Raw genomic sequence first — 12,826 nt, forward strand, 5'->3', positions numbered from 1 at the left:
TTTGGCAGAAAATATGTAACAAGTAATATGAAATATGATATAGAAATAAGGCACCACCAAAGAACTGGCAAATGCAAGATTAAAAATCCAAACATAAAACAACACACACACACACACATGCTGATCAGTTTTATGACTTGCTAAGGAATATTTCTATTGTCTAATTTCTTAAAAGCAAGCACATGGTTGCTATAGAAAAGATGTTTTGTCCAGTCCTTCCAAAGTATCCCTGCTGTCTGTCTTGTTTTGGAAAGCTTACCATAACTGAGAAAGGTACTCAGTTAGTGGTACCTGTTTTTATTGGGAGAGACCCTGAAAGTAACCACAGTACTATCTACTTCATCCCTGAGCATCACAGTTATACCGCGAGACAGTTAGCAGAAGAAGCAGAAGTCACAATGCTGCTTGATATTTTAGATCACCTTACAGGACAATAGATTGTATTAGCAATATAAATACTAAGTCTTTAAGACTCAATGAAAGGGAGGAGATGTAAAAAGAGGGACTGGAAGCAGCAATAACGAAAATGTTTTCTAAGGGCCCAAAATTTATGAACATCTTCAGTTTCATACACTGTACATTTTAATTCCAGGAATAAACATGCTAACCTCTTGTTACCTTGTGTTTGTTAAATTGGTCTTCATTAAGATCACTGATATTCACATGATGAAGGAAATAATATGCACTGCTGATGTACTATACTGTATTTACTGCTATTAAAACTGTAATAAAGTTTCGTAACTTTTGTGTGACCATGAACGATGTGATAATGGAGATCTGCAATTTGGAAATTTTAACACAACATTTAGGAGACTTAGCACAGTAGCCTGAGGGGTTATTGGATCCCTTTTCCTTCGTAAGAATCAGATTTAGCTGTGAACAAGATTTTTGTAAGTTTGGAAGGCAACAAACAAAACATTTTAGATACTAAGAGTTAAAAGTAAATAGTAAACACAGTACAGTCCTCTTCGGTGAGAACATTTTGGCTTCTCACTTTTTGACACACCTAAGAGCTGTTTTAGGGTTAAGTTTAGAATGAGTAAACGTTAAGGTCAGGGTAAGGCCTTTAATTTTGAAGATTAACTAAGGTGAAGGTAAAGTGCCAGTGAATGTGTTATGTCATTGAGTGTCTTCAGAGAGATAATTGTCCAGGGTGTGTGTATCTGTATTGTTATTGGTTCTGTGGAGGATTCATTCAGTTCCCCACAGGTTTTGACTTCGTTATGCTGATCTTGCTGTTAGTGCCGCTCTGTCCACAGGAACTACTGTAAGCGGATGGGAACTAACAGGTGCCTCTCTTACTTGCATTCACTCTTGACTTCAAAGCTTCACAGAAAATATTGCTGTTACCACATATGGCCTTCACATGTTACTGACTCTTCCCTCAGGTGTTTGTAGAAAACAGACTATTAGCATTCCAGTCTGAACCAGGCACCCCATACAACTCTGGGAGATAAATTTTATTGCTCTGTAAAATAGGGTGACGGTCGTTTGAACTTATCAGGGCAATGATCAATGCCAATGCAATGAAGTAAAGAATTAAAGAATGTCTCAATCTTCTTTTTTCTTTTTCTTATCTTTCTTTTCCTGAACTCTATCCCACTTTCTTCCCATCTCCTTACGCTCTTACCTATCCATCAGGTTGTTCTTCCTGTCAGGTGTGTTCTACTATGCTGAAACCTATTCATGTGTAAATGTTTTGATGAGACTCATGTGCTGACATGAGCAAGCTAGTCTAGTGATTATAAAAGAGATTTGTCGGTATATTCAGACCATGTGAACAGGAACAAACTGGATAGGTGAGACACTGCACACCAAGCCTTCACGGGTCTTAGGTGTGCCCTTGCCACAAAACACAATATACCTTACATCTGTGTTTATTATATTCATTCATATCCTTCATATTTAGCATGAGTATAAAGACATCTACGTCTTGGTTTTCATGTAAAGATCAGGTCCATCTGAAACAAGCTGCATTTTTGTGTTATTTTGTACAACTGGTTGACTTTTATTTTTGTGTCTGTTTTTTTTTTCTCTCTCTTTCTTTTTGTTAATATATGAAATGATATTGACAGAGAACCTATATGCCAATGATCAATGCCAATGCAATGAAGTAAAGAATTAAGGAATGTCTCAAGGACTAGACACTACATTTGGAGCCAAGTGAATCCTCTGGACTTCAAAATAATGACTGACAAATATAAAGGGCAAAAATGTGCTGAAACAATATCTTACAGAGCCTCAGCACATCAAACCTGATCTAAAGGTAGGATTCCATTGGAACCTCAGGCAATGAACATGAAGCACGCCAACATGAAAACACATGTCCATATACATAATGTTGACAGGTGCTGCTTGAATCAGCTCTTTAAAGTACAATACTGATGATTTACTTTTGTAAATTTACAGCATTTACTGCTTATCATTTGTGTGAAATCAGACTGAAAACACTTTTCCAAGGCATAGCCAAAGTGATTTTTTGATTTTGATCTCCTTTTAAAGGTATCAAATCATTGTAAATCCTACTGGCATCTAGAAGTCTGAAGTTAAGAAGAGCAGACTAAAGCAGAAGACTTTTTCTCCCACTTAAATATTTTTTTTTAAAACTGATTTCTTAGATAGAAAACATAATTGGTCAAGAGCATGAAGCCTTACGCAGCTCAAGTTCAAAGATGAATTATTTAAAACAAGCTGCAAATCAATAGGTTAGACTCCAGTTTTGATCACAAGGATATTGACAATATTTATATGCTAAATCAAGTTATGTGAGAAATCAGGACAGGCCCTCAAATAAGGTGTTAATGCTCACACTGCTGATATGTTCGGGGGATTTTCCAGTGTACTCCACTGAATGACAGAAATCTGGCTGTGCTTTTCTGACAGCTTACATAACTGGGAATGATGTTCTGCTGCTGTTTTTCCAAGTATGAAGAAAACATTTGACATTATGGAACATCTAATTATTTACTTATTTGCTAAGTTACATGAAAAGACTGATTCCACTCTTGTGTCTGTGTGTTAAACATGGAACTAGACTCAGCATTTAACTTGCTTATTTAACAGTAGGGACTGGAAACATATATCCCCCATAAAATCGCAAAGTAGTCCTTGCTAGCAGCCTGTCACAGCAGCATGAGATTATCTACATGGTTTTGATTAACACAAACAAATCCAAGTGACAAGCTGTTTTGATATTTGATATTTTGCTACCCTGCCAGCAAAACCAAAGATACAGAACACCATTAACACTTTTTTGAGAGGAGAGGTCGGTGTCCTTACACTGACTGACTGATCATAAATGCAGTCACGTCAGTAAAGATAAATTACTGGCTATGTCTAACCAGAATTTTAAATCTGTTTCTCCTGATCCATACTTCTGAAAATTAATGCGCTCCAATCAATGCTTTGACATGAAGTGTGTGAATGAGGAAAATAAATGGCCTGTCTGGCAGCTTCTGCAGACTCGGCAGAAGGGAGGAGTCACAGGCACAGAGTTTCTTGAAGAAAACCTGAGAGCGAGCAGGTTTTGTTTCATAGAATAAGTGACTGACTGAGTTTAAATGATCCTTATTTCTGGGACAAAAAACTTTTGGTTTTCCTCAATTCAGGGTTAAACAAATCTGAGTTTTCACTAAATCTGCTTTCTGGATTACCCCCCATGTGGTAATCTCTTGTTCACATGCAAGGTGACCTGCCAAGGCCTGTTGTAAGCATTTATACAAAACCACTTATTCATAGTGGTTTGCCACAACCCAAAACTGCAAGAACAGACTTGGCTTTCTGTGGTTCTCAGTATATTATCTCAGTATATTAAATACTGAGGACATGGATTAATGTAGATGATGGGCTAACAAACAGTTTCTATGAAAAGGAAGCCTTTGGCATGGAGGGCCAGGGCTCATTTGATGTGATTTATGAACTGAAGGATGGTGACCCAGTTCTGGTCTGTGGATATTGAGGTATACTCTGAAATAAAGTGAATCCCTAAAATAGTAGTGTAAAACACTGCTGTGCATGGCATAATGATGGAGCAGATCTCCTTTTTAGAACATTAAAGACCACAGCTGAGTGGATGGACCGATCACTGTGTTTTATTTTCCATTTAGCGCTTAACTTTGGAAACTGCTGATCCACTCTTGTCAAGAATCACAAAAACATAAATATAAAATATAAAACAGGTTCTTGGGTATTTTTTTTTTAGCTCTATTCAGAATTATCTGATCTCTTTCTTGAATTTGATCAAGTACTTATATTGGGGTTGTGTTATGTGCTGGTGTGTTTTCCACTTTTTTTTGACCTAATGTTATTCACCTTATTCACTTAGTTAATGTAAAGAAGTGAAAAGAAGTGTTGTTTAGAGAGAGTCCAGTTCATGTAATCTGATTACAGCCACCCTAGAACTGAGGTGCATCTGTGACAAACAAAAAGAAAGAAGAAGAGAGTAACATGAACCACGACATTCATGCAACAATAACAAAATGAAACTTTATTGTGTCAATACAAAGGCATTTCCCCTCAGCCCACAGACAAAGGTGCTCGCAGTCTAGTTTGGCACCCAACCATGGAGGACACAAGCTTAAATGAACATAACAGTTTTAAGACTTATAGTTGCTGTACAAACACTACCAGTCAAAACTAAAAGAGAAAGTGTGTTCAAACCTTTGTCTGTCTAATATCTCTTACTATACGATATTATTCTGAAGCTGTTATTCACCGACAGATATTTGTACATTTAGGTTAAATTTAAAACTTTATCTCCTAATTTGGCTACTGACATATAAATGTTAAGATTATTAAGGTCTGGAAAATGAATAAACATTGGTTGGGAAACACATAACTCTTTCCGAATGTATATACTGTATATAAGTATGTGAAACTATATAAAAAAGACTTATAAAATGACAATGGTATAAGGCATACAATACTGTTAAAACCAGAGTGTTGTAGACATTAAGATTCAAAAGTTCAACTCTTAAAAGAATTAATGTAATTCTATGTTTCTGAAGTTGTGTTCTTCTCCTTTTCCTTTACATGCACACAATTAGTCGTATACAATATAATATAACGTAAAGAGAGTAGCTTGTTTTCTTAACACGTAGCTATCTTGAGAGATATCCCAACAGCTGTAAAAACAAAAAGGTTTGTAATACAGTTAAATTCCGGCTTGTGTGGGCATTTACAGAGCGCGTAGAAGAATATCTCTAACACACTCAGGCTGCGTCTTTCATAGCCTCTTTGGAGTTATTGGCGTTGACATTGGTGAGCCGGACATTTTCCTGCTCTGAGCTCTTTTTGTCACGTGCGTCACCCTCCACATGGAAGCCAACCATCAACTGGTAGATCACCACACCAATAAAGCTGCCAAGAAATGGAGCAAAAATAGGCACCAGGAACCAGCCGTCGCCATATCTGAATTGTGATGGAGAAAAAAAGATAGTTATAAAACTTATTTTAATTTCCCCTCATGGATCAAAGGTTAACAGATAGGGAGCGTGCAAGACTGTTGAAAGAATGTACACATAAAAACAAGTAGAAACAATGAGAAGGATACTAAAATGTGTGGACTTACATGAACACATCCCTGCCCCACCCAGCCATAGCAGTGAAAAGACGTGGTCCAAAATCTCTGGCAGGATTGACAGCATAGCCTGAGTTAAAGCCCATAGACAATCCAATGACCAGAACCACAAATCCCACAGTGAAGGCCTCCAGTCCTTGGGGGATGGGGTTGTTGTATGGATCCACAATAGCCAGAATGCAAACTACAAGTGCTGCTGTGCCAATTAACTGCAGAGACGCACATGTAAAAAAAAATATCATGATTTGGACACTTGTACTGCATCATCTGTCAAGTTAAAATTCAGTGTATGATAGGTGTTCCCACTTTTCAAAAGAATACCTGATCAAAGAAGCCATTGAGAAGAGTGAGATGGGAGGCAGGGTAGGTAGCAAAGATGCCAGCTGTGGCACCTGGCCCAGTAACATTGAAACATCCAGGACGGTCCCACAGGGCATCTAAAGGGTGAACAACAAACCAACAACTCAATGATGCACTTAGACTTTGTTAAACCTAAACCTAACATAAATCTGTGATATGTGGTTCTAAATTGTGGAGTCATTACTTACCATAGTACATGCCAAAAATGATTGCCGAGCCAAAAAAAGCACCAATTGTCTGAAAGAGGAAGTACATGGGAAATTTTCTCCAGCGTTCTCTTCCAAGCAGACACAGGGCAAGGGTCACCGCAGGATTCAGATGTCCGCCTATATATGTATGAAACGTATTAGTACAGACCATGAATGCACAGCATAATGTCACCTAGAGATAAACAAAACTAAATACTGAGTCAGATGGATCAATAAGACTGTACAAACAGGTTAAAATGTAGATAAATGTAATGTCAACAAAATTATTGATTCCCATGTACATGTAGTTGTTTGCACACCTGATACTTGGCCACAGACCAGGATGCCTAAGGTGGCAGAGAAGCCAAAGGCAAGGTTGACAGTGAGGAACATGCCATGGGAACCATCGCTTAACACCAGTTGGGCCACAGCACCACAGCCAAACATCTGGAAGGAGAGAAGAGCAAGTTTACACAAGTTCCTCAATAAACTTCTCTACACACAACACCTTATCAGTTGTTTCAGTGTTATGATAATAATGCCAAAAAGGATTGCACGATATTAAAGATATGCTGAGATGTGTCACAAACAAAGTTATATGCACCCACCACACACCAACAGCATTCAGTGTCTCATCATTTGATATAAAGAGAGGAAAAGAGATCAGTACTGTACTGTAGTGCTTTGACAGTCAAACAAGATCATAACAAGAGGTGAAATAAGGCAATGTGATTCTTATCAGCGAAGAAAAACAATGACCAATTAAATGAACTGTATGTGGAATTAAAATAACTCTATTGTGTTCCTAATGGCACACAGGAGTGCAGTATACTGCATGTACAAAAGTGATTCGAGGACAGCTGTTATTGTTACTGGCCAGTGGATTCATGTAAGGGGAAACTCTTCTAAATTTCTATTCTGAATGAAAGGGAAATGTGTAAGATGTAATTTTTTGCACATGATGGATTCTCTCAAAAGAAAAATATTGTGTGAGCTTTAGCAACAGGGCTGCCAAACAGGTGTCTAGCTGTGTATTCTGCTTACTGTGAGATTATGTGTGTGTTCTCCTTTCTGTGTCCTCTTTGTATGTGGTGAAAGAAGTATTTGTGGTCTGTGCCTAAGTTACTGCTTCTTAACTCCCCCTGATGAGGATGCTTTCAGGCTGATCACACGACTCTGAATTTGAGGTCAGCCTTAGGGAACAGCACTTAAGCAGTACTGGCGCCTGAGGGGCGTTCATTATCACTGGGCTCAGTCTACAGTCCTTTCGACCCCTGATGAGACCAGCCATTAACAGAAAAATGCCACATAAATCAGCTTCATGTTCAAATTCGGTGAAAGTCTGCCTGTTGTAATTCTATAACAATTTTAGATTATACTGACACTAAAATGTAGAAACCTGGGACCTTTAACTTCACTGAGTTTTTCTTAAACTCAGAGGCATAACATTACAAAGGACATCAGATTGTAAGTGCCAACTTCCTTATGTAGATCACATTCCACCTGAAAGGTCTCATTTAAATCCAACACTGAATCTTGCACCAATGAGTATTACTGTTCACTCTAAAGTGACTGTGTGTTACCCCCGTTGCTATCACCATGATGAAGAATAATTACACCCAACCACTTCCTCAACCAATATTCAGATAATTCAACAGGTCAAACAAACAAACAAACAAACAAAGCAAAGCAAACAAACAAACAAAAATGAAGTCTCTAAAGCCTCATTTATCTTTGTGATCTTTTCAAATTCAGGGTCATTCTTCAGGCGTTTCGAAGTGTAAAATGCAATACACGTTTTTAAAATGCAATGATGGGTTAACTAAACTCTTAGGGTAGGAATAACCAGACATTTTCTGCCTATAGTCGAAATTCTTGGGCATGTTTCAAAGCCCATGACTGACCTGACACTATACATTCCACTGTGTGAGTTGCAACAGAGAGCGGAGACAATCCAAAAACACCATGTTGACATTATCAAAAAGATGATGAATGCATGAAGTGAATCCTAACAAATTGCCTGGTGTTACTAATCTCTCTCATGTCATCCAACGATAATAAATGATTTGCAGTTTGTTTGATTTAATTTGTCACTAATAGAAAAATGCACTGACAGGTTTATAGCTGCAGCAAGAAGGTAGTAAACACAGATAATGACAGTGCCAAAAACAGACCTCTGTAATTTCTGATAAGGGAAGTATGATTATGTCATGCGTGGGACATGAGTTGATACCTATTGTTCTGCCACTGTCCCACCCAGTGCTGCCATAACCGTGTCACTTGTTAAGTAACTACACCTTCAGTAATCATGTTCAAGTGTATGACTAACACTGATTTAATATTTTCAGGCCTTGGTTGTTATTTGCTTTCTATCATATTTCTGTGTTATATCTAAACTACTTGACTAAACTCATGCAAATTCAATTAATGAACAAAACAATTGCCTACACCTCCTGCTGACCAATGTTTAATATTCCCTTTATCCTGAAAAACAGCCAAAGCTGGATGACAACCCGCTATTCAGTCAAATTTCTGATGGGTAACAGAAGCACTGACTGATGTTTGAAAGTGCAACATGTAGGTTAAGTTATTCACTGGTGCTGACACTAAGATGCATTTTCTTCTCCCTCTCTTCTCTCACACATGCAAAAATACACCTAACACCCTGTAATGCAATGCTAGGAATTCTGTCTTCCACTGAAGTTCATATCCTGCACTGGAATTACATGCATTCTTTTGTTTTTTATCCATCAATCTGCAAACATGAAAATGCCAAAATGACAATTAGATACAAACACTGTTGTGATCTGGGTCGGTGATCACATAGGAAGATCAAAAAATATGTAGGAAAACTGGAGAATGAGAGAGGATAATTTTATCATTTATTTATTTTTTCAACATGAGAGAAGATGCTGTGTAAGATCTGTGCAAACACACACTTACCACAAGGATGAGGGTTCCAAGACACTCTGCCAGGGCCTGCCGAAGCAGCAGGCTACGGATTTGGAGGGACTTGGACATTTTTTCCAAAAACATCTTCTGTCTGCCCATTTTGTCTTGCTAAAGGCACACACACACACACATACACACAGTAGGTAGATAGGTTTTCCTGAGTGGACGTGAAGCTGGGACGACTAGTCTCCTCTTATAGACCCAAGAAGGGCCTGGACAAGCCTGCGCTCTGCCCCACCTTCCACACCACGCCCCCACAATGCTTGGCACTTTGTGATTCATAATGTTTTTCTCGCTGGTGTTGGTACGTGCAGTCTAATGCTTACCCGAAATTCCAGTTCTCACGTGTTTTTTTTTTCTTCAGATATTTGTGTATCTAGAAGTTTCAACATTAATAACTGGGGACTCTGTGCCTTAAGTCACATCCCCAACCCCCCAATTATTTCTTTATTCTGAATGTTTGTTACTACCCAAACCTAAATATCGAATCTTAAAATACGTCCCGACTTTGGATGTTCCACGTGTCCTTGTAGACATATTGGTTATCCTAAGAGTAGAAATAAGACACGCAGACACACACAGCCTAATGCACAGCAGTTTGCAGCCCTTACGGTTTCATTCTCACCCACTCTGTTCTCTGTTACCTTTATGTCCCTCTCTTCCATTCACTCATCTATTCTTTTGTCCACTCCGTCTGAAACCTCATCACCACTTTCTTTCTCTGGTTTCAACAGAGGTGTGAGAACATTTCCACTTTCAAACGCCCCACAGTCATCCCTGCAGTGCGCCGGTCCTTTGCTCTATTTGAAGTCTTCTGTTCTGTTTGGGTTGTGCGCATTTTGCTGTGACAGCGGTGTGCGCATTAGCTCGGGTCGCCTTACCAGCAGGACTGGGCGGATCTATGCAGTAAAATAATTTACAGGCTGCTGAACATGCGTCGTTTTGAGTAGAAAGATAGACAAGTGTCAAATATTTCTTTTTTTTTTATTTAAAAAAAAAAAGCAGTATCTGTATCTGGAGGTCCCATAGGGTCTCAGCCTGATCGTTCTCAACCACCTTTGGGTGTGGTTCTCATTTTGACCTCCAGCCCATACTCAGCACAGATGTTTCTGTACACTACCGTGGCTACTTGGTTGTTGCTTTCCGTGTCTTCCCTTCCTGCTGGCATCTTAAACCCCTGTTGTTATATGTTGGAGGTCCTGCCTGGTGTGGTAAACCCCAGCATCTATTGATCTTGATCTATATGATGGAAAATTGTAATAGGAATGTTGGAAAATTAGCTCCATACCGACAGATGCCACCTTTTTAAAATTTGAGCCCCTCCCCTTTGTCTAAATCTTAAAAAAATAACAGTATTTAGGCAATGTCTTCAAAGATCTAGAGTTTTTCAACAAGAAAAGGAAAAGTCATCACCTGTTAGGAATGTTTCCCAAGTGCATTCACTTGGGAGGTTTATGTCGAATTTCATATCATCCAAAGCTGAGTAATTTTAAATGTCTTGAAGCACGACTGTAGGGGACTTTTAATTAAAAATAGTCACCTGTGTAATATAAGTTCACAATTAAGGTGAGCTTTCTGCCTCAAGCTGATCAAAAGCATTATATGTAGCATTGCTTTTCATATTTGGCTTATCAGCTTTGTTACCTTTTTCCGAGGGACAGAGACAGAAATGGATTGAAAAGCAGCTCAGGACTCAGCTGTTTGAGAGACGTGTAGGTTACAAAGTCTGAGAGGTAGAAAACTGCTCAGGTCTATCTCACTGAAACTATAATGTACATCTAACAGTTCAAAACACCAGACTGGAACCTGTTTTAAAATAAGTGACAGATGTAGGGGACTAAAAACAGCTATAGAAATAAGGAGAAGAAGAAGAAGAAGAAGAAGAAGAAGAAAACTACTACTACTTCTTCTTCTTCTTCTTGTAATGGTGGCTTACTGCAGAGAACTTTGCTCATTTCAAAATCTCCATAATGCGTGGCACAGTGCCATTGGCACTGTTACTCGTAAAAGCAAATAATTGAATCAGAATCAGTATATCCCTTTTGTGACAACACTGCAGCTCTGTGGCGTGCTGCATATATCCTAATTGCAGCATGCGCTAAAGAGTGGTTCCTCAAATTATATGTATGTAAAATGTTTTATTACTACAGGGCCCCGAGGCAATCTGAGACCTGTCAGTTACAACAGCAGCATCAGTTACATGCGCCTCAAGCATGTTGTGTAACTCTTTGTAGTGAATAGTTCAATGCCACCACTGAGGAGAAGGGCGGCACAGGAACAACGACAAGAAGTGCTGTCCTCCCAATACGTCTGAGTGAAATAAATGCAGGTAAAGTAAATAGAAAACCTTTTAGAGAAGAATTGGACAATATATGCCTGTTAGTTTTAGTTGAGTGGAAAATATTAACTGACAGGTAGTGACTCAGTGCAGCAGGTGTCTTCTCTGTCCCTCCCTCAGGCTTTTTCAGTCCGCTGACCTGCAGGTCAGCTGGATTGAACTCCCACAAGTATGAACATGAGTGCAAAGTAATGCCTTTTAGTCTTTGCCTTGTTTCATCCTCCTTCCATGTATCCGTGCTTTCTATCCAGTCCCTGTGAGGACAGGTTTCAGTGCCACAGGACAATAATCAGGTATGAGAAATAGCTTTTGTTTGGTGCTTTATAAAACTGTATTTTTTGCAGTTACACTGGCTGATCATTTGCAAACTCGACTGGTAGGGTGCTCAAAAATCCCTATCCTTATTTCACATATTTGTACAAACATTTTTCTCATAAACATTTTTACCTGTCCAGCCATCCTCTACGAAGATAGATCTAGGTGTGTTTGTGCACATATTTTTACTTTGTTTTTGTCTTCCTGTTTGAGCTTGACTGCTTGAGGCTTCCAGAAGGAATCCCATCTTGCACGCCAGAGGAGCTGCATATCTGGGACACATGGTTCTGAACAACTTTTCCAGGAATAGTTTGGCTCAGAAACAGGACAGTAAATGGTGAAGTTAGAAAACCAGTTTATTATTTATTATTGTTTTATCTTCCTTTACTGTAACTATGTGATATTATTAATATGCTGAATGTAAAGTGTATTGAAACACCTGGGTGTGAAATTGCACTTTAAATAAAGCTTTGATTTGTTTTGAATGCTAGTATCCACAAACATCGGGCAAAGCTTTAAAAACAAGAGTCTTCATTCTGCAATAACTTACTTGTTTGCTACATAGTGTTTTTGTGTTTTTACTTCATAAGGTTTATAGGAGATGGCATGGATCATTCATTTTTTTCTGTTTGTGATTGATGGCCATATGTACCATGTGTTTACCAGATGTGTTTGTCTGCAGTAGGAATGCCAGTGTGGCGGGTTTTTTTCTCATCAGCTATTTAGAAAAGAGGACAGGTGCAGACAGGTGAAGAACGATTAACAATGATGGACAACACAAGTTAGCACGCTACAACAGGCCAGACTGATAATGTTAATAATCATTGAAATTAAAGAGATTGAGAGATTTTAACTAAAAAATAGATTAACAAACTTCTGTTGAGGGAAAAAGTCTTAAGAGTAGAAAGGGGAAGTTTCAACCTGACATACATGTTTTTGGACTGTGGGAGGAAATCAGAGTACCTGGAAGAAACCCACACAAGCACAGGGAGAACGTGCAAACTCCACACAGAAGGAAAACCTGTGATATCATTCCAAATATTGAAAAACAAACTTGCATCCCTGTCAGGTCATGATATCACTATTACTAATGAA

At 38.6% G+C, this 12,826-nt stretch overlaps 1 protein-coding gene across 1 annotated transcript; it reads right to left on the reverse strand.

The window, feature by feature from the left end:
- Positions 1-4,459: 4,459 nt before the first annotated feature.
- Positions 4,460-9,286, reverse strand: aqp3a (aquaporin 3a). Its single transcript, XM_026322337.2, has 6 exons — positions 9,070-9,286; positions 6,447-6,573; positions 6,127-6,264; positions 5,900-6,015; positions 5,570-5,787; positions 4,460-5,409 (listed from the first exon to the last, which is right to left on the reverse strand). The coding sequence occupies exons 1-6, from the start codon at positions 9,175-9,177 to the stop codon at positions 5,211-5,213; spliced, it is 906 nt and encodes a 301-aa protein (XP_026178122.1). The 5' UTR covers positions 9,178-9,286; the 3' UTR covers positions 4,460-5,210.
- Between the last annotated feature and the right edge of the window lie 3,540 nt (positions 9,287-12,826).

This window comes from Mastacembelus armatus, chromosome 9, assembly GCF_900324485.2.
Source record: "Mastacembelus armatus chromosome 9, fMasArm1.2, whole genome shotgun sequence".
Classification (NCBI taxonomy): Eukaryota; Metazoa; Chordata; class Actinopteri; order Synbranchiformes; family Mastacembelidae; genus Mastacembelus; species Mastacembelus armatus.

Bases quoted from the DNA above. Each gene is read 5' to 3' on its own strand.
- aqp3a (XM_026322337.2), bottom strand. From the start codon at position 9,177: ATGGGCAGACAGAAGATGTTTTTGGAAAAAATGTCCAAGTCCCTCCAA. The intron at 6,574-9,069 runs GTAAGTGTGTGT...CTCTCCTTCCAG, and splicing joins TTGGAACCCTCATCCTTGTG to ATGTTTGGCTGTGGTGCTGT. The intron at 6,265-6,446 runs GTGTGCAAACAA...ATACATATATAG, and splicing joins GGTCTGTGGCCAAGTATCAG to GCGGACATCTGAATCCTGCG.